The sequence below is a fragment of the Tinamus guttatus genome, unplaced genomic scaffold (genome assembly GCF_059628265.1).
Source record: "Tinamus guttatus ecotype Peru unplaced genomic scaffold, ASM5962826v1 Tinamus_guttatus_pri_ptg000463l, whole genome shotgun sequence".
Classification (NCBI taxonomy): domain Eukaryota; kingdom Metazoa; phylum Chordata; class Aves; order Tinamiformes; family Tinamidae; genus Tinamus; species Tinamus guttatus.
The window spans coordinates 410,722-435,131 of record NW_028288997.1 but is presented as its reverse complement, the minus strand read 5'-3'; the positions used below and the strand labels follow the sequence as shown (position 1 = coordinate 435,131).

At 49.2% G+C, this 24,410-nt stretch overlaps 1 protein-coding gene across 3 annotated transcripts; it reads left to right on the top strand.

Annotated features, from left to right (window-relative positions):
* The first annotated feature begins 1,176 nt into the window (after positions 1 to 1,176).
* Positions 1,177 to 10,101, top strand: KAT7 (lysine acetyltransferase 7). Of its 3 annotated transcripts, XM_088532641.1 has the most exons (15): positions 1,177 to 1,308; positions 2,175 to 2,322; positions 3,235 to 3,411; positions 3,552 to 3,791; positions 4,236 to 4,318; positions 4,535 to 4,624; positions 5,430 to 5,528; positions 5,688 to 5,798; positions 5,887 to 6,078; positions 6,243 to 6,332; positions 7,000 to 7,140; positions 7,716 to 7,809; positions 8,340 to 8,486; positions 8,867 to 8,973; positions 9,653 to 10,101. In XM_088532641.1, exons 1-15 carry the CDS (start codon positions 1,294 to 1,296, stop codon positions 9,752 to 9,754), a joined length of 1,836 nt encoding a protein of 611 aa, XP_088388767.1. In that variant the 5' UTR covers positions 1,177 to 1,293; the 3' UTR covers positions 9,755 to 10,101. The 3 variants fall into 3 exon arrangements, with proteins under 3 accessions (XP_088388767.1, XP_088388765.1, XP_088388766.1); XM_088532639.1 differs by lacking the exon at positions 1,177 to 1,308 and having other exon boundaries at positions 2,136 to 2,322; XM_088532640.1 differs by lacking the exon at positions 1,177 to 1,308 and having other exon boundaries at positions 2,136 to 2,322; positions 3,552 to 3,796; positions 4,241 to 4,318.
* Positions 10,102 to 24,410: the final 14,309 nt, after the last annotated feature.

The following is a 24,410-nucleotide window of genomic DNA, read 5'->3' as shown; positions in this document are numbered from 1 at the left end:
AGGAGAAAAACAAGGTAGCAAGAAGAGAACAGCACACTAGTTTTGTTAACAAATCTGTTTTTCCCTTTAACACTAGGGTCATATCTGTAATGGGCAGTTGTAGCCTGGGAAAAAGCAAGACGACAGGGTTTTCTTCTGCTACCCCCTCAAAAAATTCATCAATTAAAATAAGCAGACTTATTAACGAGCTGTTCCCCATTCCGACTTTTCCTGTGATTTATATGGGCAATTTTTATATCAGGCGTGTGCCGATTTGCAACCAACCTGCAGAGCCCCATGCAACGTACCGCGGTACCGGTTCCCATTCCTCTGGGCGGGGGGAAAGCCGAGGGTCTCCGCTCCGAGCTCGTCTGTAAATTGGCCCTTCGGCGCTGCCAAGGGGACTCCGCTACACCTGGGGGTGGGAACAATTTTGAATTAAATAGCACCGCCTGTGTGACTATGGAAGGCACGCACACGTAGTTACAGGATTAGGCCTTAAGAATTTTATAATCCTATGGGGAACTAGAACTAGTTACAAGAAGATTGGGGTTTGACTAAACACCTTTATTTTTCTTCAAGTCCTTTAATTAAAGCACCCTGCTGCTGCATTTAGGCACCGTTAGGTCCCTAACGCTTTTGGGATGCGATGTCTAAGGCAGCATTGGCCTGATGGCAGCTCAGGGATGGGGAGCACTAGGGCCAGGCCGGTCCCTGGGCCCGGGGTGCTCGTGGCAGGGCCGCTGGTGCCACCCCAGGCCCAGCCCAGGGAGGAGGCCGGACCCGGGCCAGGCCTCTCCTTCCCGCAGGCCCCGGCTCCCCCCTCGCAGGGAGGCCCCGGCACCGCCCGCCGCCCCCGCGAGAGCAACGGGGACGCACTCACCGCCTTCCTCCCTCCGCCCGACGGCGCGTCCCTGCCAGGCCTCAACATGGCCGCAGCGGGAGGGCTCGGCTTGCCCGCATCCAACATGGCTCTCCAAGGAAAACAGAGGGGCGTCCCGGATGGCTTCACACCCGCACCCAAGATGGCCGCCGACAGCTTCACTGTCAGCACAACCTCCAGGATACCTGCCCGCATCCAAGATGGCAGCCCCCGCTGGCGTGAGGCTGGCTGCGCGTCACGTGACGGGGGTGTGGACCGCGTCCCGGCGGAAGCGTGAGGGACCGAGCAGGGAACTGGCGCCGCCGCAACCGCCGTGCCGCAGGAGGGGAGACACGGCCGTCACCACGGAGCCCGCCGGCGCTAACGCGGCGGCGACGGCCGCTTCGCGGGCCGGGGAGCAGCCCGCCTCGCTGCCCCCGCCCCCACCGAGGATGCCGCGCAGGAAGGTGAGCGAAGCCGGTGGGGCGCTGGGGCCGCCGGCAGGAGGGCGGCAAACATAGACCACAACCTCCCCCCTTTGCGGCACCCCCGAGCCGCCGCTCCTGGGCCGCAAATCTGCGGGAAAATAGCGGCCTTCACCCGCCAGTGCCCGCCCCCGCTCCTCCCTGATTGGCTCCCGCGGAGGCCTGCTGGGTGCTGATTGGCCGTCATTAAACATCACTCAGCGCCCCCAACGGCAGCCGTTTCCCCTCCCCCCTCCTTCAGTGCGTCCCGCCTTTCGGCTTTTCCGATTGGGCGGCTAGCAGGAGAGCTGGCCGCGGGTTGGCTCTGCTGCTCCTCTGCTCTGGCCGATGATTGGCCGCCGGAGCTGCCTCCCTACGCCCCCAACGGTCATCTCCCTGCGCGTGCCTTGTTTCTCCCCCTTTCCCTTCCCCCACCCCGCTCTGGGAGGGTGGGGATGTTTCTGCAGGAGCCATGCTCGCCCCGATTGGCTGGCGGCTTCCGTCAATCACGTTGTCTGGCCACGCCTCTTCGCTCCTGCGAGGCGCTATTGGCGGGCGGCCCCATGCGGCCCCTCCCCCGCGGCTTGCGATTGGCCGGGGCCGGCGCGTCGCGGCTGGGCGCAAAACAAAGGTGCGCGCGGGGCCTGGCGGGCGCCTCGCTCCTCGCCTGAGGTGGCGGCGGCTCCGCCCGCGGCCGCCTGAGGTATCTCCGGGGAGCGCGGCCCGAGGGCGAATCTCCCGGCGCTTCTTCCTCGCTAAAGCGTCGTCACAAACTCGAAATTAGCCCTCCAGAACCTGATGTCCCCCGCGTAAGCGCAGCATGCCCGCTGCCCGCCGCCGCGCTCATGCCCGCGCGTGTGGTGTTGCAGAGGAACGCCGGCAGCAGCTCCGACGGCACGGAGGACTCGGATTTCTCCACCGATCCCGAGCACACGGACAGCTCCGAAAGCGATGGCACCTCCCGGCGCTCGGCCCGCGTCACCCGCTCCTCGGCCAGGCTCAGCCAAAGCTCCCAAGGTAAAAATGTTATTCCCCTCAGTGGCAGGAGGCTGGGTGTGCTGCGTTTTGCTAGTCTCTGGGGCTTAAAAGTGTGCTGAGGTTATGTTGAAGTAAATTTTTATATAGGTATGTGTAAATGTATTTGTCCTTGGATATTGTGGTACCGCGGAAAAGAGCAGTCTTTGTAAATGCATGTTGTAGAAACGAGGCAATACACACTTATTGGGTGATACAGTCTAAAAATTATATTGGTGTGAAAGTCAAGAATCCAGTATATTTTGCTTAAAAAGTAAATCCACCTTTTAAGCAAAAGAAGATTTAAAAATTCTGATTCTGCTTCCAGCTTTGACTTTTTTTTCCCCTGAGATCTCTAAAATTTTACTTGCCATCTAATTATTCACAAACGTACTAAACTAGTTACACGGTCCCTGTACAGTGAAGGTTTTCGGGACTGAAAGCCTGGTTCGTTTGGGTCCTTTCTGTATTGCAAGGCAAGGTGAGCTTTCATGGCTTGTTGGAGCTGTTCTGCAGTGAATGTAGTCTATATATTGACAGTTATTTTGTATGCTTCCACACCAGAAGTGGCCCTGTGTTCCCAAGGATTCCTTAAACACCAGTAGCATTTATTTAAAGCAATGGTTCTTTACCTTTCCAGAAGGGACCTGTTTTGTAATTACTAGTTAAATAAATAAGTCCAGAGAAAGTTGATATAGGTGTAGATTTCTCAGTATTGGCTATAGTGTCATATATTTAATCTCAGAACAACAGAGCATTCCATGTGGTAACAGGTAATTCTGAGCTGCAGGATGACAGAACTGTTGATATCCAGCTTTCTGAGGTTGATATCGCACTTTAGAGTGTATGTGAGTTTAGCTCCTTACGGTGTTTTTTTTTTTTGTGAGGTTAATTTTGGTGTCTCTGTTGAATTAGATTCCAGCCCAGTTCGCAATCCACCATCATTTGGAGCAGAAGAGCCTGTTTATTCCACGAGGAGAGTAACTCGCAGCCAACAGCAGCCCACTCCCGTGACTCCAAAAAAATACCCGCTTCGACAGACCCGTTCCTCTGGATCAGAAACTGAGCAAGTGGTTGACTTTTCCGATAGAGGTATGTGGGGTGCAGGGAGGCTCTAAGAGTTAGCAAAATGCTGACAGAAAGGGCACCTGCTTTGTTCTCTGAGGGTGCATTACTTATTTTTTTTGAAAGCTTTCTTTTTGTTAATTTGTAACATCTTGATGCTTATTCAGACACTAAAAATGCAGCAGATCACGATGAGTCTCCACCTCGCACCCCTACGGGAAATGCCCCTTCCTCCGAGTCCGATATTGATATCTCCAGTCCAAACGTATCCCATGATGAGAGCATTGCCAAGGACATGTCCATGAAGGATTCGGGAAGTGACCTGTCTCACCGCCCTAAGCGCCGCCGCTTCCACGAGAGCTACAATTTCAACATGAAATGTCCCACTCCTGGTTGTAACTCTTTAGGTAATCTCAACTTGAGGATTAACGAGTTGGCTTTTGCCTTTCTGATGTAACATTCAAAGTCCTACTCAATTGAATTCATACTTCCTGACAGTCTGTGTTTAATTAGTATCAGCAACATTCCTGGGAAGTGGGTGTAGAGATGGGAGATAGAGTACATCTGTGGGTATATTCTTTCACAAGGTGTTTTTGGCTAGAAGCAGATTAGTGCAGTCCTCTAATTAATGTCTGGCTGCTTGTGTGGAATGCAGATTTTGAGCTTTTGTACTCCTTTTTTTTTTTCCCTAAAAAGATCCTATGAACCATCAAATGTGTTCATCCCATCATACTGACAATAAACTTAGCCTGTCCTTTCAGAAGCGCTTGCATGGTATCTGACCATCTAGACTCTTTTTTAAATTTCTTTATTATTATATCCTAAAAGCTATTTTTCCTGATCATTTACAGGACACCTGACTGGAAAACATGAGCGACACTTCTCCATATCAGGATGTCCACTGTATCATAATCTTTCAGCAGATGAGTGCAAGGTGAGTGAGTCTCCTGTTCCAGCTGATAATTTTATGAAACAAAATGCCATGGAATGTCATTTTCAAAAGAAAGTGGAGATAGCATGTCTTTAGTGACATGGGTGTGTCGCATAATCTGTGAATTACAGCTCAGAGAATTCACCTAGACAGAAATAGAGAAGAGAAAGGCTTTGACAGAGTTTGCTGCAGTACTGACAGATGAGTTTGGACTTCCAGGTGCGAGCACAAAGCCGGGATAAACAAATTGAGGAGAGGATGTTGGCCCATCGGCAGGATGACAACAACAGACATGCCACCAGACACCAGGTAGGCAATCCGCACATAATAGAGTGCCTGCTCAGCTAGAAGGAGAAAAACTCAGCTTGTGGTTTTCAGTGACAAGCACTTCCTCTCCCTTGTCTCGAATGAGCTATTGTGCTGAGTCCTGGCACTCCCCATTTGTCACCTCCAGTGTGTTTGAGCGTGGGACATGCATTGTGTCCCTTAAGAGGTGAGCGCAGAGGTGCCATTATTACAAAGGAGGCTGGAGCTCTTCTCAGGATAATCTTTTCTGTGTGCTTTGATGTATATGACAACAGAATTTCTGCAGAACTATAATACTAAGCTTTACTCTGACTAAGTCCAAAAGAATGAAACTGGGGGAATTGCATTTTTCAGTTCATAAGCTTTGGAGTCAGTATGAATTTGTGAATAAGCTGTGAGCTTTTCCACATGATTAAATAGTGGATAAGGAACGCAGTTCTGTCTTGTGAGCCTAGGGTGCATTGGCAGAGAAAAGTATTTCTGAGTTTACACACTTGTTGCACCTGAAATGTTTTCTCAGCAGCGCTGAAAACTATAAATTTTAGTTTCTGAATCAAAAAGGATATAGGTTGCTGGGATGTGCCACTGTCATACTTCATCAATGTAATACTTGAACAAAAATATTTTGTTGTAGTGTTCCAGGGATTTAATGTTGCATGTCAAATGTCTGTGACTTGGTCCACAAGTAACAAATGGAAGCTGGGACATAGGTCGTCTGGGGTTGGAAGGTGAATAGATAGTTTTGAAGTAGGTGAAACCTACCCAAATTTTCCACCTACTGAAGACTTCCACCTCTGGTTTCTTTTAGGCACCAACAGAGAGACAGCTGCGGTACAAGGAGAAAGTAGCTGAGCTCAGGAAGAAAAGGAACTCAGGACTAAGCAAGGAGCAAAAAGAAAAATACATGGTAAAAGAAGCATTTTTATTTTTTCTTTCTTCTCTGGAATGAGACTATTAAGTGGGAGTTGGCTTTCTCAGACATCCTGCAACATTCAGCTGCAAAAAGCTGTGAGAATCAAGTTTATTAGCAGCATAGCTACAAAAAGCAATTGTTTTATTCCTTCAGGAGCACAGACAAACTTACGGCAATACTAGAGAACCTCTGCTTGAAAACCTGACCAGTGAGTATGACCTTGAGCTTTTCCGAAGAGCACAAGCACGAGCTTCTGAGGACTTGGTGAGACTTCTGACTCCTAGTATGGCTTACAGCGCATGTCTTTATTCAGCAATCTGACTGTTTTCTGGGTTTTGTGGTACCTGTGCAGGAAAAATTGCGACTCCAGGGCCAGATCACAGAAGGCAGCAATATGATTAAAACAATTGCCTTTGGCCGTTACGAGCTGGATACCTGGTATCATTCTCCCTACCCAGAGGAGTATGCTCGGCTGGGACGTCTCTACATGTGCGAATTCTGTCTCAAATATATGAAGAGCCAGACAATACTGCGTAGACACATGGTAAGACTTAGGGCAGACCTGATTCTTGAACTTCAAACACTGATGTGGGGCTGGAGATGTTAGGTGAGTTGTGCACTTGAAGGTCTTGTCTTTTCCATGTGATGAGAGAATATTTGGTGCAGTTTTGAAAGGCAGTGTCACCCTAACTTTGTTTTCCTCTTTAGGCAAAATGTGTGTGGAAACACCCACCAGGTGACGAAATCTACCGCAAAGGCTCCATTTCAGTGTTTGAAGTCGATGGGAAAAAGAATAAGGTAACTGACCATGGTCATGGGCCAGCCTTGAATGTGGGTTCCATCTTTCACATGTGCAGTGCTCTGCTTTCCCTGTAGAACAACAGAATGTGAATGGCCTTTCTCTAATTTTAAAAGGTTCCTAGAATCTATTTTGTTCATTCTTGCAACCTATCTCCCACTCAGCTGCAAGTAGGAGCTCAGTACTAGTGCACGATGCTTGTGCTCTGTCTCTAGTTGTGTTTGGTCTGGAAGGCTTCAGAGACAAGAACAAACAAATTCAGCAGCTAAATTTTGCACTGTCAGATGTTGGGAGGAGTCTTCTCCAGTCAGTACAGGTGACCTTGAATTACAGGATTAATACAAATACAGTGCAAGCAAGCAGAGATCCTGTTTTCTTTCAACCTTCTGTTCTCCTTCTCTGAGTATGTGATGTCTCAGGCACTCAGAGATTGATGTCACAGACTTAATTTCCCATCTTTGAGAGTTCTTCTATTTAGTACATAGGCTTATCAAGCTTTATCATAGATGGATTTTTTTCCTGATACAAGTGCTTTATCTGAAAGGCTGCATGTTATTTCTCAATTGGTTCAGGACTTTGTTCTGATTTTTCCATCTCTGTTTTTGTGCACTTTAGGAATGTTCCAATGTAATAAAGAGATATGCCGTGTTCTCTCTTTGCTTCTAGATCTACTGTCAAAACCTCTGTCTGCTGGCAAAACTTTTCTTGGACCATAAAACTTTGTATTATGACGTTGAACCCTTCCTCTTTTATGTCATGACAGAAGCTGACAACACTGGATGTCACCTGATAGGGTATTTCTCCAAGGTTAGTTGAAAAAAAAATATATGTTTTCTTTACTATTACCTCACTGGAATGAGATTTAGGACACAGATTATTCAGAATTTTTGCCACCTCAGAATTTGTTGCCTTTTAGGAAAGGTAAAGTTTTAAAGCTGATCTTCATGAGTGGTTCATATTATTTGCTTCAGCAGTTGCAGGTGCTTTGCTGTAGCATCTTTCCTCATTGCTAGCAAAAAACAAATCAGTTCAAATAAACTACTGCCTGTAAGAGATGAAACGCTTTCTTAAATGTAGGCAAAGGTAATGATAAATAATGATAAATAAAAATACACTCCTTAAAATAATTATAAGTCACCATGATTTTTAATAAAGTATTTGGAGGAAGGAAAATCTTAGAGTAGAAGACAGTATGGCAGGTTGGTAGCTGAAGGGTGATCGTGTTACTTGGTAGTTGTTAGGCAGGTTTTTCTATGCCTGTTCCATTCACCTTGTATTATATCAGTTGCACAGGCTTGTTCAGTCTGTCGGGATTATGATACACCCATTGCTTGCACAAATCAAGACCTGTTAAGATACCTTCTCTGTGTCCTTGTTTTTAGGAGAAGAACTCTTTTCTCAACTACAACGTTTCTTGTATCCTGACAATGCCTCAATATATGAGACAAGGTTATGGCAAAATGCTCATTGATTTCAGTAAGTATAAACCTGCAGCAAAACCTGCTGATAATGGCTATGAAATGAAGCAGAAATCCCTGTCTTAGGTGTTTCAGTTTTCTCATACTGGTGTTTTAAGGATTAGACAGAATTAGCCAAGCAAGGAAATGTCTTTTACGTGCTTCATACACCTGTAATGTTATGTGTAAGGTAGAGAAAACACGTAGGTAAAACACCCACGTTAACCCCTCATCATTCTTTTCAAGTGCGTCTTGAATCATATCAATATTGGTAAAGGTCAGCAGTACTTCCAATCTGCACTTTAATTGCCAACCAACTGCTAGGTAGTAGTTAATTAGAAGAAGAAATTGAGCTCCTTTTGAAGAATGGCATGGAAGAGTGATATTTTGGAAATATTTTCTGTCCAACATGTACAATTTCACCCAGAAACATATCTTTGTTGGCTCTTGATCAGTTTTGATTAGAGCCAATTTCGGCATGTTGTAAAGAAAGTAACAGTCAGGAGAGACTAGTTTAGGAGAGATAAATCAATTTTCTTTCCTTTACAGGCTATTTGCTTTCCAAAGTAGAAGAAAAAGTTGGCTCTCCAGAGCGACCTCTGTCTGATTTAGGTCTCATCAGTTATCGTAGTTACTGGAAGGAAGTTCTCCTTCGTTACCTGCATAATTTCCAAGGAAAAGAGATCTCTATAAAAGGTAAGTCTTCAAGCTAGATAAGCTTGTAGTGAATTGGTTGAGGAACATTTCTGTGCATGTTACTTTCTTCCTCAGAAAGGCAGGTCATGCTTATCTCGTTTTTAGAAGAAACAACATATAAATGCAGGAGTTTGTGTACTGGCATAGTTCAACAGAGTATTCTTACAGCTGAGTGTTTCCCTTCTTCCCAAACCTGCTACCATTAGAGATAAGGCAGCTTGCTGAGCTTTGAAAGTATGTACTGGTTTCTTTTTAAAATGATTTTTCAAAGAAGATCCTGCAAGGCATTTGGCGGATATGGTTACAAAGGGAGTAACCTAAAATTTGTAGTTAAAAACTAATAAATATGAGTGATTGCAAAGGACTTTTGTGGTTTGCAGAAATCAGCCAGGAGACTGCAGTGAACCCCGTCGACATTGTTAGTACATTACAAGCACTTCAGATGCTCAAGTACTGGAAGGGAAAACACCTTGTCCTAAAACGACAGGTAAGATTTTTGATGGCTCTTTCTGCAGTTTTGTTTCTTTATATTTAGCTGTTACATTTGAGGTAAGAGAACTAAACAAAATCAGTATTTCCTTTGCATTGTGCTGGGCTTTCCAGCTGTTTGATTCTAGTGGGAGAACACTGTAATTTTGGAGTGAAATGCTTCAACTGATAAAATATGATCTGGGCATCCAGCCTGATTCCTCAGTATTGTGAAAATAGTCTGCGTTGATGTTCCTTATTCCGATGTGTGGAATAACATTGCTCATTGTGGGTGGCTCGTAGGGGAGCAGTGGATCAATGTTCTTATTGCTCTGCTCATTATTTCCTGCCCTTTACAGGGCAAACGGATGACCTAGTAGTGGGCTGAATTCTTTGAATCCTCTCAAGTCCTGCATGTGTCCTCATTACATATAAGGCACGTAGTGTGTAAATACCCTAATCTATGACAACTTCTCTCTTTCATTTCTCCCTTCTTGAGACTTGACTTTGTAACTCATCATTTTTGGAAGTGCTTCCAGAAAGCAATGTAGAAGAGATGTTGTTATTATCATGCTAAGCAAACAGCAGGCCAGTCATCTTTGTGGATTTGTGGACTTAGATGTTTGATCTTGTACTATGGATAATTCTCCATTGTAGATCACTTGTTTTAACCTGCCCTTTCATACTCTTTTCCCCAGGATCTGATTGATGAATGGATAGCCAAAGAGGCAAAAAGATCCAACAGCAATAAGATAATGGATCCCAGCTGTTTGAAATGGACCCCTCCTAAGGGAACTTAACTACCTGTCACTCCTGAAGCCAGTGAACCCCAGCAGTAGGAAGCACCCTAGGGATCTCTGTTGTGTCTGTTGCTGTTGTGATTGGCTGGTACAGTACCCGCCCCGAAAGATCCGTTCCCCTTGGTACTGTTCTGGCCCCGATCTTTTGTGCACACCACAGACGCTAGTTCTGAGGAACTTTATGTTTCGGCCTCAATGAGGTTGCAAGGATTGGATCTGTATAGGACCCAAACGATGCTCCTAGCAGCGCTGGCCCAAGGAGTTCTGATATCTGGTACTGTACCTGTCCAGTCACTGGTCTTACCCTCATGTTCTTATTCCAATGAGGTTGTGTTGTGTCTATAATCTGGTTGTTTCTTCCTTCAGGCTCCTTCTATGTAATGGATAACTTCTGTGGCTTTTGAACAAGGTCTAAAAATGCTCATTTGGGGAAAGTCTGGTTTCCCAACAAGCAGCAACTTACACTGACTTCAGCATTTTTCACAAGTCTTGTCGGATGGACTGTTCCATTTCATGTATCAAATAGTTTAATAAGGTAACATGCCACCTCTTCGAGCAGTGATTTCCTTATAATATAGCAGGTCTTCACATAGTTGATATTGTGCAGTCAGAAGCTTGCGTACTTGTACCTGAGTGGTGTGGTAGTGTTACCCTGGAGGAGTCAAGGCTAAGTGTGTGAGAACATCGTAGTCTGAGGTATTTCAGAGTTGTTTTATAAACTCCTGGAGCAGGTATTGCTCCACATCTTTTAGAGAGATTGCTTTGATTATACGTTACTGGTTTCCTAGTTTATCTGTTCGAGTTGATGGCTTTTTTTTTTTTTTTTTTTTTTTTACACAAACCCAGTTTGTTCAGTGTATTTTACCTTAAATGTTTTTCTCGGAGCAGTCTTCCTTGAGTTGTAGGTCTCTTTCTGTTGGAGAGGATTTTTTTTTCTCTGTACTGAAGAGAGAAATACTAACTTCACACACATTTATGCTTTCCTTGTCCAAACAGCCACAGAAACCCTGTAATACAAATATCATCAGTTGTTGGATTGCCTATAGTGTACGTTCTGTGCATCAGTGGCAGCTCCAGGTAGCTGTGTGGATGGTTTGCTTCTCTGACAGTGCATCCTTGTTTGTCTTTGTAAAACAAACAACAAAAAAAATAGCTTTTACTTCCTCTCTCCCATCAGCACCACCAGAAGAAACCATCATACAATGGCTTTCAAGTATAACCACTGTCCTTGTTCCACAAGTCTTCTAGATGGCTCCAGTGAGATCAAAAGTGGGGACAATTTTGGAGTAGCTAAGGGCAGCATCATAGAGTGTTGCCATTTTAATGCTTTCTCGTTGAACGGTGTCTGAAAAGAAGCCCTTGCAGTGTTACTGGTAGGTAGGAGCCATTTCCTGTTAACCACTGACCCATCCTAATGTGGAAGAGCTCTTCATGGCCCTTCTGATGGTTGTCTCTGCCTTTCTTTGCCTCCCTAAAAAAAAAAAAAAACAGGTCATCAGTACATGGTGTGTACTTTGTGGGCATTGCTGAATTTTGCTGTCATCTGCCCTTTGCTCCTGTACTAACTCCAGAGACTCATGAAACTATCCAATGAAATAGATCTCTTGTGGAGTAGGCAAGAAGGCCATTCTTGTGCAGAAGCTAAACCCCGTTCCCATGATGTGGTAGAATGTGCTATTCTTGTATCTACTTCTCAATAAAGCATGTTCTCTGCTCAAGTCTGTGCCTTCCTGTTATTTTTTCAGTCAGATGTGCTCTTCTGGCTCTCCAGTTAAGAGATGCTGCTTGTCTGTGTTGCCAGGGACAAAATTGAACCTCTCTCTGTCTGACATGAGAAAGATTGTGACTGCAGCAGGCTTTAGTTTGGATGTTTTGGAAATATTCTGTGTTATTTGCTCACTGTAGAACTGATCATACACCAGAGGCTGCCGTGAAGAATATACGTGATGTTATCAGACACTGCCAATTTGAGTATGGATAACAAAATTGGGATAGCATCTGTCAACCCAAAGCCCTTGCAAAAAGGAAGGAGTTACTCCAGAAGTGACTGAGCTTATTATGGAGAAAAACCTGTCACTTCCCAGCTCTAGGCTTTTGTTTTACTCCGGTCCTTATTCTGTTTAATCTGTTTAAATTGCAAGCTCCTCTGCAACAGTGACTGTCTCAGTGTGTCCCAATTCTGACATAGATGGGATCCCACCCCTGATGGAGACCTCCAGGCACTTTGCTCATGCAGCCCGCGGTGAGGCAGGGAGTCATTCACACAACCAGAAGCGTCTGTGGGTGACCAGAGGATGAGACGTGCAACTGCTCCTGGTTTCAGTCCCCATTTACTCATAGCAACTGCAAGCTTGCAGGTGTTACACACTGTACGGGCACTTTGAAGCCCACCTGGAAAATCAGGATGCTTACCAAAAAGCAATCCTTGCTCTCAGAAATAACTTCATAGATTTCTACACTCTTCTCCCCCTTTTCTCATTTATAAAACATTTGTCTAGCCTTGACCAAGCACAGGAGTAGAATATATATATGATTTTAAGCACATTGACCTTGCTGAATGCTTTGCTGGACAGCAACCTATAAAAGACCAAATAAACCCTAGCACAGAAGTCTAAAGATTTCTTAGCAACAGCAATTTTAGCTCTTAATGCTCAGTAATGCAGGAACTTGGACGTAGTCAACAGATATTAAGCCCTCACTGCCAACTGCTTTGTCCTAACCCTATGTTTAACTGTGCTGCCCTCAGCATGGTGTTTATGGGGAGTGCTCAGAAACACTTCACGGACCTGATTCAAACATCTCCGTCTCTCGCATCGTGGGGCAGACCACAAGGCCCCTCCTTGCCATTTTTTTCGCACTCCCACAGTGCTGGTGCCTGAGAGTTCCCCATGATGGACCAGCTGGTGACTTCTGTAGGGCTTGTGTTTCTTTGCCGAGAAGACAATCCGTGTGTGTCTCCAGGAACTGGTGTGTGCCTGCTGTTCCCTTGCCCAGCGCAGCACGGCCAGTTCTGCTGGCTGCTCCTTTTTGATGTAATCGTTTGGGGCAGGATGTGGGAATGTTGTGGCCACGCTGAGGATCTGCAGGGAAGGAATAGATGGGCGATATTCCTATAAAGGACACAAGAGGAAAAGACACAACAAGGAAGCAGGAAGGAAAGGAAGCTAAATATGTAATATTACTTCAGTCGTTTCTATTGTGATTGCTGTGTAACTCTGAGCTCAGTTTAAACCTGTGTGAAACAGTTCATCTGCCAGTAACTCCTCTCTCCTGTTGTTCCAAAACTATGGAAAGAACCAGAACACCTACCTTTCTGCTCAGCTCACAGACAAGGGGAAAGGCAACGCTATTTTTGAGAGCGTCCCCTGTAATTTCTGCTTCCCCGCCACCGTCCGCTGGGCTCCTGCCCACACACCACAAGAAAACACTCAGCCCCAAGCCCGGCGTGACAGCAGAGGTGTAGCAAAAGGGAGAAAACAAAAGGCAAAGAAAACATCCCCAGGAAGCGTATAGATCCCAAAGACTCTGGCAGGCTCTCTACAGTGAAAAAAAGAGAATTTAAAACAGTTAAGCTGGAAAAGGCTGCGACTTGACTCCCTTCACCATTGTCAAGTAAATCAAGCACTAAGGAGTGGTAAAATACTGCTGAATTTGCTCTTGCTTTGCACAGATAGACGTGGGACCCATAAAGTGTAATAATCTTGTATCATATGTGCCTAGTAGGCAGTAAAGAAAGGGTAGGCTTCTGAAGCTGGATTATCTATTATCTGTATAAATTAATGAGTGAAAGATTAAATGCTTGGGGTTGTATAAAACAGTAGATAACTGAGCTGTCTATCTTTAAAAGCAGTATGCTCCTAGCCTGGCTAAATTCAGTGGGAGTGGTTAAAAGGCAGCAGTTGAACAGAGTGAAGTGGTGATACTTTTAATTGTCTTTGTATTCAATTCCCTTGGCGCCCGGGTGTGTGATAGTGAGCGCAGCAGACTTTTCCTTAGCAAATGTATCCGAGTGGTGATTAATGAGGAGTCTGAACTGAGGCGTAGAGCTGAGATAAACCTGTAGCATAGTAACAGGTAATGCAAAGGAGGGTAGGAAGGGATTGTGTGGGAGGGCAAGGGATGGCGATGCCTGTCAGCTCCTCTTACCAGGTGATTTGTCCAAATGGCAGCCAGAATTGTTCTGACTTTGGGTGGTTTTCTGCAGGCAGATCACAGCCATGATCCCCCTCCAGTGACCTGTCATTTCTGCAGTAAACCCGAAGGTCTGATTCCTCCTGTGTCACTAGCACCAGTGTTGATTTTGTTTACAGGAGTCCATGATCCGTGAATTAACCTCAGCTGCACGAACCTCCTGCTTCTCCTGTCCTCTGAACATCAGGTTAGACACAAATGCAGCACTCGGGAGCCCTTGGTTGCTTCCTGTGCCGGGTTATGATGTGGGGTGTTTGGGGATGCCTGATGCATTTCAGTGTGATGAGGAACCCGTGCTGGGGGCAATTCCAAGCCCTGCTTTCCTGTAGCACGAGCTTCTAAAGTGGGACACTAGTCACACTCATTAGTCCTGATCCAAACTCCAGCCCACGTCCTTTTCACTCCAGAATTCTTGGGCTCTGTTCCTACCTCGGCCAGTGATTCACTGTCCAACTCAGGCAGCTGCCGAGTGTCCTGCAGGGGAATCAATGTGGAATGGCTTGCTGCAGAAGGGAATGTCTGTGCAGGATATTTGGGACTGCAAGAAGGGAATATCTGTGCAGGATATTTGGGACTGCATGAAGGGAATTTCTGTGCAGGGTATTTGGGATGCAAATAAAGGCAATCCCAGCCTCAGTTTGACTGGTAGGCAACTGCACGGCCGTGCACCTGCAGCTGTGCATGTGGGCACAGGGCAGAAGGAGAACTTGGGATCTTCCCCAAAACTCCCCTGTTAATCCACATCTGCTACATCATCCTGTGGCTACAAGGACAGTTTCTTGAGCGGGTAAGTGAGAACAAGAGGCTTTGGTCCTGTTTCAGTTTGTGGAGCCTGTTTGCTGGCAACTCCAGTATGTTCCTGATGAGCCACTAGGCTGAGTTGAGATGCCCGTTTGCTTTGTGTCCCACCAGGGAGTTTTCCAAGGGGATCTGTTCATGACTTCGACTGAGATAAATCACCTGCTCTTTAAGTCACTCGGTTTATTACTTAAGCTGGCACTGGAAATAGGCAATCGGGGGTCTAGAAACCACCCCCCCCCCTTTTTTTTTTTGACAGACTAGTCCTTGTATGAGAAAAACACTGAAATGAAATTGGGAACTGCATGAGAAAAACACTGAAATGAAATTGGGAACTGCAACAAATCAGAGTGAAAAAGTTTAATCTTGGCCCTGACTGTTATTTTTCAGATTATTTTTATGTTAGGACTGATGAAAGCCTGGATCACTCCTTGAGACGTGTAGTTTTAGGGAATAGCTTTTGAATTTTAAACTCGCTTCCAGAAACACTCAGAAATGTGGCAATGTGGCTAGTAGCCATACGAGTGATAAATTTGTTAAGTTTCAGGTTGTCCTTTTGCAAACAGGCGTTTCAGTGTTGCTGGAGTAGGAAAAAGGCCTAACTTAGGGTGCTTTATTGATCATATGTCCACTTTCCAAGCATAATGATTTGGATACACAAAGACACTTTCTATTGTCCTGGACCACATCTAGTCATTTACTTCACCGGGAAGAGGTAACACTGCCCACTCCTTTAGGAGGAGCTTTATATCCACATTGCACGTTGCATAAAGACTCCATGCACTGCACCTGGAAACCAGAGCACATTTGCCTATTGGAAAACAAGAGCAAGGTGAAGCTGGCTTTGCTTTGTGGATGTTTATTAACCTTCCTTTTTAGTCACATTCTGCCTTCATCTAATACTGGAAAGGCACTATGCATGAGTCCTAAATACTTATTCCTGTTTTTTTTGGGGGGGGGTATTTTGTTAATTTGACTAATCAGCAGATGAAACCATGTGTGGGCAATGAAATCTGAGACTCCAAAGAAGTCTGCAGAGTCAGAAGCAGGGAGGTGTTGCTCTGTTGTGAGAATTTTACAATTTGAGCTCCCTTGTCTAAGCTCCTCATTGCACCTAAGTCTTCTGAGGTTTTCTGTGAAAAGGCAGATAATTTTGCTCTGTGTGACTATGGGAAATCCATTTCCTGGACGGGTTCATTTCAGATCAGATTTAGGCACCCTAAAACCTGTTTTCCATGTTCCATGTCCATGAGGAATTATTTATTCCAGTGTTATGTTGGCAGCCTTTTGCATCTAAGCAGCCCCTCTCTGATCATGCATCGCCTCGTGTTCCGGCATCACAAGCAGTTGATTAAAGGGGTTTTAAAAGTTAGTGGATTTCTCAGTTAAGTTTGAAAATTTTGCAGCCTTAGCTAACATGAGAGGCATCGCACACATGACTGAATCCAAGCAACCGCAAAATTCCCTGGAAATCCCCAGGGAAATGTCAGCTAAGTCCAGCCCGTTTTATAGCAACCTCTGGTTTGCTCCGAGGTGGCAGCAGAGGGTGCTGCCTCTCCAGGGCAAAGGCACCGGGAGCCTCCGAGAAAGCCCATCCAGAGCCCTCCTGGGACCCGAGAGATTGTCTCTTTTTTTTCAGCTCTCTTTTATGTCTTTCTATCTGTATTTTTGAGGCAAAAAGAAACCCATTCATGTTCAGAGAGAGGTGTTAAGGTGCTCATCTCTGTGCAGGGTTTGTGTCTAACTCCGGTTCTGGAGGACATCGGTCCAGGCTCGTGCCTTGGGAACGGTGCCTTGCTCGGGACATGGGAGACCTGGCTTTTCCTGCCGTTTTTTCCCAGCGCAGCCGGCCGAACGCGCCGCGTTGTTTCACCATCACCTGCTTTCGGTGCTCTGGACGGCGGTACCGCCGCCCTGGCCTTCGCTGCGAAGCCGCACGGGTCTTTTTGGGGGATGCTGCCCCCGTGACCCTCGGGGTTGGCACATTCACCTTGACCCCGCCGGGTGGCCGCGGCCACGAGCCCGTCTGCCAGACGGGGACAGCAGGGACGTGACGTCCCTGTGCCGCAGGGACGTGACCAGCGCTCCCTTCTCCTGCCAGCACCACCAACCCTCCGCCCGGTGGGCCCTGCGTGTCACACATTTTCCTGCTCTCAGCTGCATTTGGAAGCTCAGAGCAGCAGAGCCTCGAGCCAGACCCATCCCCACTGCTGTCCCTTGTCCCAGATCAACACAGGAGCAGCCAGGGCAGGATGTGGCCCATAGATGGCACTGGCCATCCACTATGGGCACCTCTGCCCGTGGCCCTGCCTGGCCAAGCTTAACCCTTGGGCTGCCAGCAGCACCTACAGACCTGCAGCTCTTATGGCACCGCCTGACAGCCAAGGCCAAAGGTGCTGCCAATAGGCTGAATAATTCATTTATTTTTAATGTCGTGCCCTGCACCTAATGAGGGAGCACTTCAGTAATCTGCTGCCTGCAATAAATGCAACCAGCAACAGGAGGCTTCGCCTGAAGGGACTCTGAGGTTGAGCAGTTCAAGTCAGGCTGCTCTTTTTTTTTTTTTTTTCCAATTTTCACTAAAATATTTAGGGCAGCCCCAGAGCTCTGCAAGTGCATGAACGTAATGCTCAGGCTTTCCCACTTAGAGAGAAGCACTCGCAGTCTACATGCAAGAACTGTCACAGCTCATTTTAAAAAAAAAATTCGTCGTATTAGCACCTCATTACCCTAATTAAGATATATGCTTCGTTGTGCCTCTATATAAACAAGCAGTGAAGCAGCGCGTGGGATGTGAAGGGGTCTCTGCTTTGCCACAGGGAGACGGGGGAGACCTGTCAGATTTTCCGAAGGGCTTTTCCGCTCCTGAAGGCTTTTTCGCTGCGGCCACCTCCAAGCTGCTGATGCTCCGTGTTTTTGGAAATCTGGTTGTGACTGTGGGCAGTGAGCCCTGTGGAAAATTTTAGCCTTCCGGCCGGAAGATGAACATGGACACCGCTCAGAGGAGGGCAGTAAACTGGTCAGGAGCTCGAGGGACTGGTTTGTGACAAAAGGCTGAATCAGATGCTGGGGAGGAGCTGATACACGTTCTTGGAAGAAACCCAAAGGGGGAGAAAGATTTTTTTAGGGATGTAGAGAGGGAAATAAGTGGAATTATAGGAGTAAAAAGGAGGAGAAATGCATGATGATATCAGAAATATGTATCAGTACTCTTAGCCTTCATTGTATTCCTATAGCCCTGGGAGAAGCCCCATCACTAGGTCTGAACGTGAAGACCTGGGGACAGGGTCTTCCCTAGTCTTGCTGGTGAGGGTGGGAACTGTGGAAAACCAGAGTTTGGTCTCATCTCTTGCCCTGTGTCCCTTGGGAGAAAGGGCTGGATAAAAGGAGAGGGGACCTCAGTTCAGGATGGAAATAAAACATCCTCCTCGAAGCAATCATTGGGGCAGATCCTTTTCTTCTGGATCGAGGGCCTGTTTTAGTGTTGCCTGATGCCAGTCAAGTTCTATCAGTGTAGAACAAATTTGCCGGATGCTGCAAAGCGTCACCCACTCTGCACCACTGGAGCTCGGGCTGTAGTTCATATCCCTGTTGGTTCTGACTTGGCCACGTGAAGATTTATCTGAATCCAAGAGGGTGGCACTGCAGATGCTATCGCTGCCCCGGTTTGCAAACCCGCGCGGGTGTCACCCGATGTGGTCACAGGTCCCCAGCCGGGGGCAGTTCCTGCCCCTGCTCCGGGCGGCCTCCCCGGCTCCCGCGGCTGGGGAAGGGCTGGAGCAGCATCCGCTTCGTGTCGCGCGGAGCCCGGAGCTCTTCCCTCGCTCCGGCACGTCCTCCCACGCGCGGAGCCGTGCCAGAACGCCGGCGGCGCGGCAGCGGGGAGCCGGGCAGCGCGGAGACAGACAGGCAGACGGAGACGGCGCTGGGAGCAGCCGGCGCAGCGAGGGAGAGCCAAGGCTGCCAGGCAGACGCAGGCAGCAGAGCTGCCGTCCTGCCCACACGGACAGACGGAGACTGTGAGGCTGAGGAGACGAGATAACCCAGTCTCCTCGGGCGAAGGGAAAGGATGTGGCACGGGGGAAGTTCTACCTGTCCCGTCTTGTTCCTGCTGCGAAACCACCTGTGGCTCGCAGAGGGAGCAGGAGAGCGGCAGGATTCGGCTGGAGGCCGCGCGTTATCCACAGGCTGCGAAACGGGTGACAGGGCCACCCCAAGCAAGTCCCTTCTCCCCTCCGCGTGGTGGGACGAGGCCGTCTCAGTGACGCAGGGTGGTGACCACCAAACCCAGGAACACTCGGGTGGCAGCGCTAGGAGCAGAGCCACCCAGGGCAGTGCCGTCTCCCCTTGGCCGGCGGCCCTGCGGCTCCCTGCTTGGCTTGGGCAGGTGGTTTCTGCCTGGGAGCTCTCCCCGTGGAGCCGGCTGGTGCAGGAAGCTTTGCTGATGATTCAGCAGGTGATGCTCTTCCCTCTGAGTCACCCCCAGGCGAGGGGAGATGCTGCTTTTGGAGATGCTCTTAGCCAGACCAGCTTCAAACCTGATAGCTGAGGTCATTAAATGCCCTGTGGCACCCTAGGATACTGCTTAGCCCGGGCTGATAAGAGGACTTGCTGCCTGGCTCATGTGCTGCAGCCCAGAAGCAGCTTTGCTGCTCCTTTGGAGGAGAGAGTGGGAATTTGCAGCCGGTGCAGGTAAAGGGCCCCTGGACTCCTGCTTTTTTCCTGGTCAAGGTGCTTGTTGCCTCCCCCCAGTTCATCACCTATAAAAAGGAGATGGCTGCATTTGGGGACAGATGCTGTGGAAGTCACTCGTTAAATCTTGGCGGTGTTTTGGCCACCTCTGAGGGAAAATTAGATAGCAAGAGAATATTTGAGTTGTAATAAAGTAGTAGCGAGCAAGACTCAAACGCTGGCATTTTCTTGTGCTGCACTTGCCTATGATCCTTACAAGCAGAAACTGCTGCCTTTTCCTCTTCCCCTCCGAGGGTTCAGGCCTGGCGTGGTTGTACGGTGGATCCATAGCTCGTGTTCTCAGACGGTACCAAATTGCCGATTCCTGCACAGGTCCGTGGGCTCTCGCTTGCTCGCAGGGGCAGTGGCTGCATCGGGGCCTCCACCTGGAAATCCCATCGGCAGCGGCGCGGGATCCCGGAGCCCTCCCAGCCCTTGGCTCTGGCGGCTCCAGCCCGTGACCTGCTCTCGTGTTCCCCCAGCTGCTGGAAACTCTTCATGTCGCCTCCCACACGCCGTCACCTACCGGGGTGACCCGCGGGCCCCAGGGGCAGTGTTAATAAACCTCGTCCATCCTTTTGGCCTTCCTCAGCTCCGGGCTGGGATCCTGGGGGTTCTGCAGGAGCCGCAGTCCCAAAAGGATGAGCTGAGCGCTCGGCTCACTCGGAAGAGCAGGACAAGGTGGGTTCCATTGGTACCGACACCTCCGGGAGCTCTAGGAGGGGAGTGGGTGTCTCTGCCAGCCGCAGGGCTTCTGCACAGGCACACTGGGGATCAAGGCAGCTACTGGTATCCAGGCCCTTCCTAAGAGCTTAAAATCTGCCCATCTATGTAGGAACAGAGAGCCTGGAGCCTCAGTTAGTGCTTACCAGCACGGCCAAGAGCTCTGAACTCCAAACACCCTTTCCCTCTGTAATTATGTTTTATTTTTAGGTGTCCCTTCCTTTTTCTATTTCAAGTCTGCATCCTCCGCAGAGTAAACCGGAGAAGGTGCACGGAGCCGAACCCGCTGTGTTTGGGAAGCAGTAAAACGAGGCTTCTAAACCGGGCTCCGAGGCGTAGGAGCCGCTGGCGCAGGCTGGCAGGGAGCCCTGGTGCGGCGACGACCGCAGCTCCCCGTGCGCTCCGGCCCGTGCCAGGGTGCCCGGAGCAGCAGCAGGGAGCGGAGCAGCCGGCCTGGCAGCGGCCGCGGGGGGACGATGGCGCTGGCTGAGCCCCAGGTCCTTTCCTGTCCCCGCTGATCCGCACGCAGCCTGCGCCAGGGGCCCTGCATGTGCGGAGACCCGTGGGGTTAGTGGTGGGCCCAGTTCCTCTTCGAGGCGCCACCGAAGCTGGTGGTTGTGCCAGCTCCAGAGAGCTCTGCTGGAAATGGAGTTTCTCTTAGAAGTGATTTCTCTGTCCCTTCTTTTCTACCATTTGTATCTATACGCCCTGGTATTGGCCTCGCTCAGCACCACCTGGATTGAAGACAGGAGGAGCAGCAGGAAGTCATCCTGGCTCCCTGGGAAAGCCCTTACCTGGAACTGCCCATGGGCAGCTCCCTCCTGCATCCCTGCGGAAAGGACCCTCATCCTGCAGCAGGATCACCGCAGGCTCTGGGAGAACGGCTGAGTTGCTCCCAGCTGCTTTTGGCTGGACCAAGCGTCACACTGTAGTGCGCCTCAGGACTAGTATGTCCTTATTAACCCGGATTCCTCTACAGATTTCCACTATCAGACTCAGCAGCCAGCTCTGACTTCTAGGAAACCCCTATCTCTGAGCTGAGCTGCGTGGGGAATTCAGTGCTGGAGACCATCCGTGCTGCTGTGTTGAGAGACTTCAACTCTGGCCTTCTCAGCATACACTCTATCCCTCTTCCCGAGGGAACAGCCTCGGCAAGGAGAAGGGGAGGAAAGAAAGAGGTGTTGAGTTTCTTTTGTGTCCCCTGGAGCAATGTTAATGGCTGGACCAGACCCTTCCTCCCAGCGTGAAGTTCAATGGCCCTGGGAGCGCCCAGGGCTCCCAGGGGACGTCGCGGAGGCCGGAGCAGCCCAGGGCCTGCGCTGCAGCGTGGCCTGGGACGCGTCTCCGTCCCGCTCCCATGTTTGCCAGCACGCCGGGGCTTCCGGGGTCTCAAGCTGCCGGTTGGGTCTGGAACAGCAGAGTTACCATTGCAGATGGTTTCAGTTAGTGCTCAAGACACATTAAAGCCAGCAAGGGTTTATATTTAGCCAGGGTTCTTTAAGAGGAAAGCCTTTTATCCTGCTGGCTGGTCATCCATCAAGCCCTTGGGAGGGCGGGGTGGCGTCTCCAAATAGATCCCACGGACAAGCAGCCACTGTGAAACCACATTTCCTCCCGGGAGGGCCCTCCAGAGACAGGCGCTCGCTGTGGTGAGGCCTCTGGTCGCCAGCGCCAGCGCCGCTGGTCACGGGAGCTGGCAGGAACGCAGAGCAGAGGCAGGGACAGAACCAACGTGGGCACCACCGCGGCACCGAGGCCGCCTTGCAGCCCCGAGTCCTGCTTCTCCTGCCTGCAAGGGAAACGGCCCTTGGAAATTGTCAGCTGGTTTTAGCCAACAATACATTTCTGAGCTGATCTAACTCATGGACATAGCGGTTCCTTGAGTGACTGGTTTATTGGGAGGGACAAGTAGTTGCACTGCTGTGACGAAGCCCACCGGAATTTCCATTGCAGCTCATGGCAGTTTTGCTGCTTTCTGGGGCTGCAAGGCTTGTGCTCCCTTACTGCTTTTAGCATCACTGGAATCAAAATTTGGGGACGGCTACAGGGAAGGTGCTGGTAGCAAGGGGAGTTTTGTAATGAAATGCCGGGTGGCTCTGCTGGGGGGACCCTGAAGTTCTGGCTTGGTCACTCCTGACTCCGGTCTCTGCAGTGGCCTAAGCCATGGTGCATTTCTGGCTCTCCAGGGAGCACAGATAGGTCATGCCACGTGGATCTTCAGATGAAATGTCCCTCCTTTCCTACCCTATGGAAACAACACGGCTCTGCGAGGGTCCTGCAAGGAGTTCTCACTGCTACTGGCTTAGCCGTGACTGAGAAAAACCTAGGGAAGAGAAACCTGCTGTCAAGGGCAGGAAAAGCTGGCTGGAAGCTCCTTTTCCTTAAGCCAGTATAAATTTCAGTGGATTTATTTCAGGTTTATATTGGCACAGGTGAAAGGGGAGTTGGACCCCGCTTGTGTGTTTCACAGCCCTTGGGAGCGCGTGCGAGTATTTGATCATTAGAACTCCTTTGGCTTTTCCGTGGGGTCGGTATCACCGATGCTCTGATTGCCATGGAGGGATTTGGAGCACAAAAACATCTTGTTTCATACCCCATTGCAATTCCCACCACCAGCAGCACCCCAGCAGCAGCAAAGGGTGATTTTTCCATCTCCAAGAACATGGATGTCTAACGCGCGCTGGGTAAATTACAGCTCTGGAGTAGCAGCACCGATCTTGACTTATCCTGCTGATCCCAAAGAGGTTCCCTCCCCTGGGAAACCAGGGCCCTTGGGAGGGGCTCCGTGTGTGCACAAGCAAAACCAGTTTGGAACTGGAACCAGTCTGAGATTAAACCATTTCCTTTGCTCTCTTTCCAAGAATGAACTTTATTTTTCCAGTTGATCTGAAACAGGGAATATTGTGACTTATTTTTTTTCTCCTTCCTCGTCTCTGGATGCTTTCCCAGAAAAACACAGCAAATGAAACATTTATTTTTCTTCCCAGTGAGAAAGTTTCTTCTTTTCTGGGAAGAGGTGCAAGGGTCGGACTAGAGCTGCTGTCATCCCTGCCTTGTACGGGAGCAACTGCAAATAGAAATGTGTAGCCTGGCCACACAGCCCCCTGTCCAGCAAAGACCACTGGACAAGTTCATGAACATGCCAGAAAATCTCCATTTGGGACTAGATAATATGTTCACTCACTGCAGCTCTGCACACTCGGCACCCTTCAGACTGCAAGGCTCCGTGTTTTGGGAAGAAGGAAAGCGCCACGATTCCCTCTGGAGGGAACGGGAGATTCCCTCTAGAAAAGAAGGAATATGTTGGGTTAACTCTTCCTGGATCGCTCAGTGTTCTCAGATGCCAGGCAGGAACTGGTGCCAAGCCGTGGGGATGCTGCAGGGAAGGTGTTCGTGACTCCGGAATGGTCCTACCATAACTCCATCCTGGCCCTGCCTTGGGGTGGCTCCTCTTGTTTGGCCTCCAGTCCTTTCGGGGGAGAAAATGGAAGGCTCTGCAGCTGTCTGACGTATTCCGGTTCTCTCCTTCGTGGGATGGAGCTTACCGAGACACAGGACACGCAGCGCCCGGTCTCCTCTCTGCTTTGCTCCGATCATTCGCTTTCTGCTTTTTCACATCTTGCCTTGGAGGTAGGGGCTCTTAGCAGAGGGCCTCTGCGATACAAATAACACCAGTATTCCTAAGTATCCAACATTATCCTACAGCTGTGCCCAGGACCTGCTGGCAGTGACGCAGCCAGCGAGCAGGTCGGGATCCCTCGGAGCGCAGCGGGCAGTGCGGAGAGGCCCGGACGGAGGCGATGGCTCCTCTCCCTCCAACACCGAGTTCCTGCGAGGGCCGGGGCCATCCAGGAAGGCGCTGACTCCTCTGCTTTGCTCCCCACTCCGCTCTGCTCCTTTGAAGACCTCCCAGTGAGTAACCCAAGCCCAGAGCTGTGGTGCTAGGGAGGAACTTCCAGTCTCCAAGGCTCTAACCACCCCAGGACCAGCCTCTTCATCCCCACAAATTACAGGCCTTGTAGAGATGAACGGGCAAATAGATGAAAGAGAAGATGAAATGATCCCCGCTACCCCCAGCCAGCCCCTGCACAGCCCTCCTCTCCTCGGCCCCTAGGTCAAGCCTCTGTTCTCCGTTGTGAGATGAGGATTTCGGCCACGCTGCTGTGGGTTCCTCTGGAGCCCGTCTCTGCAACAAGCAAACTCGGATGTTCTG

Bases quoted from the DNA above. Each gene is read 5' to 3' on its own strand.
- KAT7 (XM_088532639.1), top strand. From the start codon at position 2,151: ATGCCCGCGCGTGTGGTGTTGCAGAGGAACGCCGGCAGCAGCTCCGAC. The intron at 2,323-3,234 runs GTAAAAATGTTA...CTGTTGAATTAG, and splicing joins GCTCAGCCAAAGCTCCCAAG to ATTCCAGCCCAGTTCGCAAT. The intron at 3,412-3,551 runs GTATGTGGGGTG...ATGCTTATTCAG, and splicing joins GGTTGACTTTTCCGATAGAG to ACACTAAAAATGCAGCAGAT.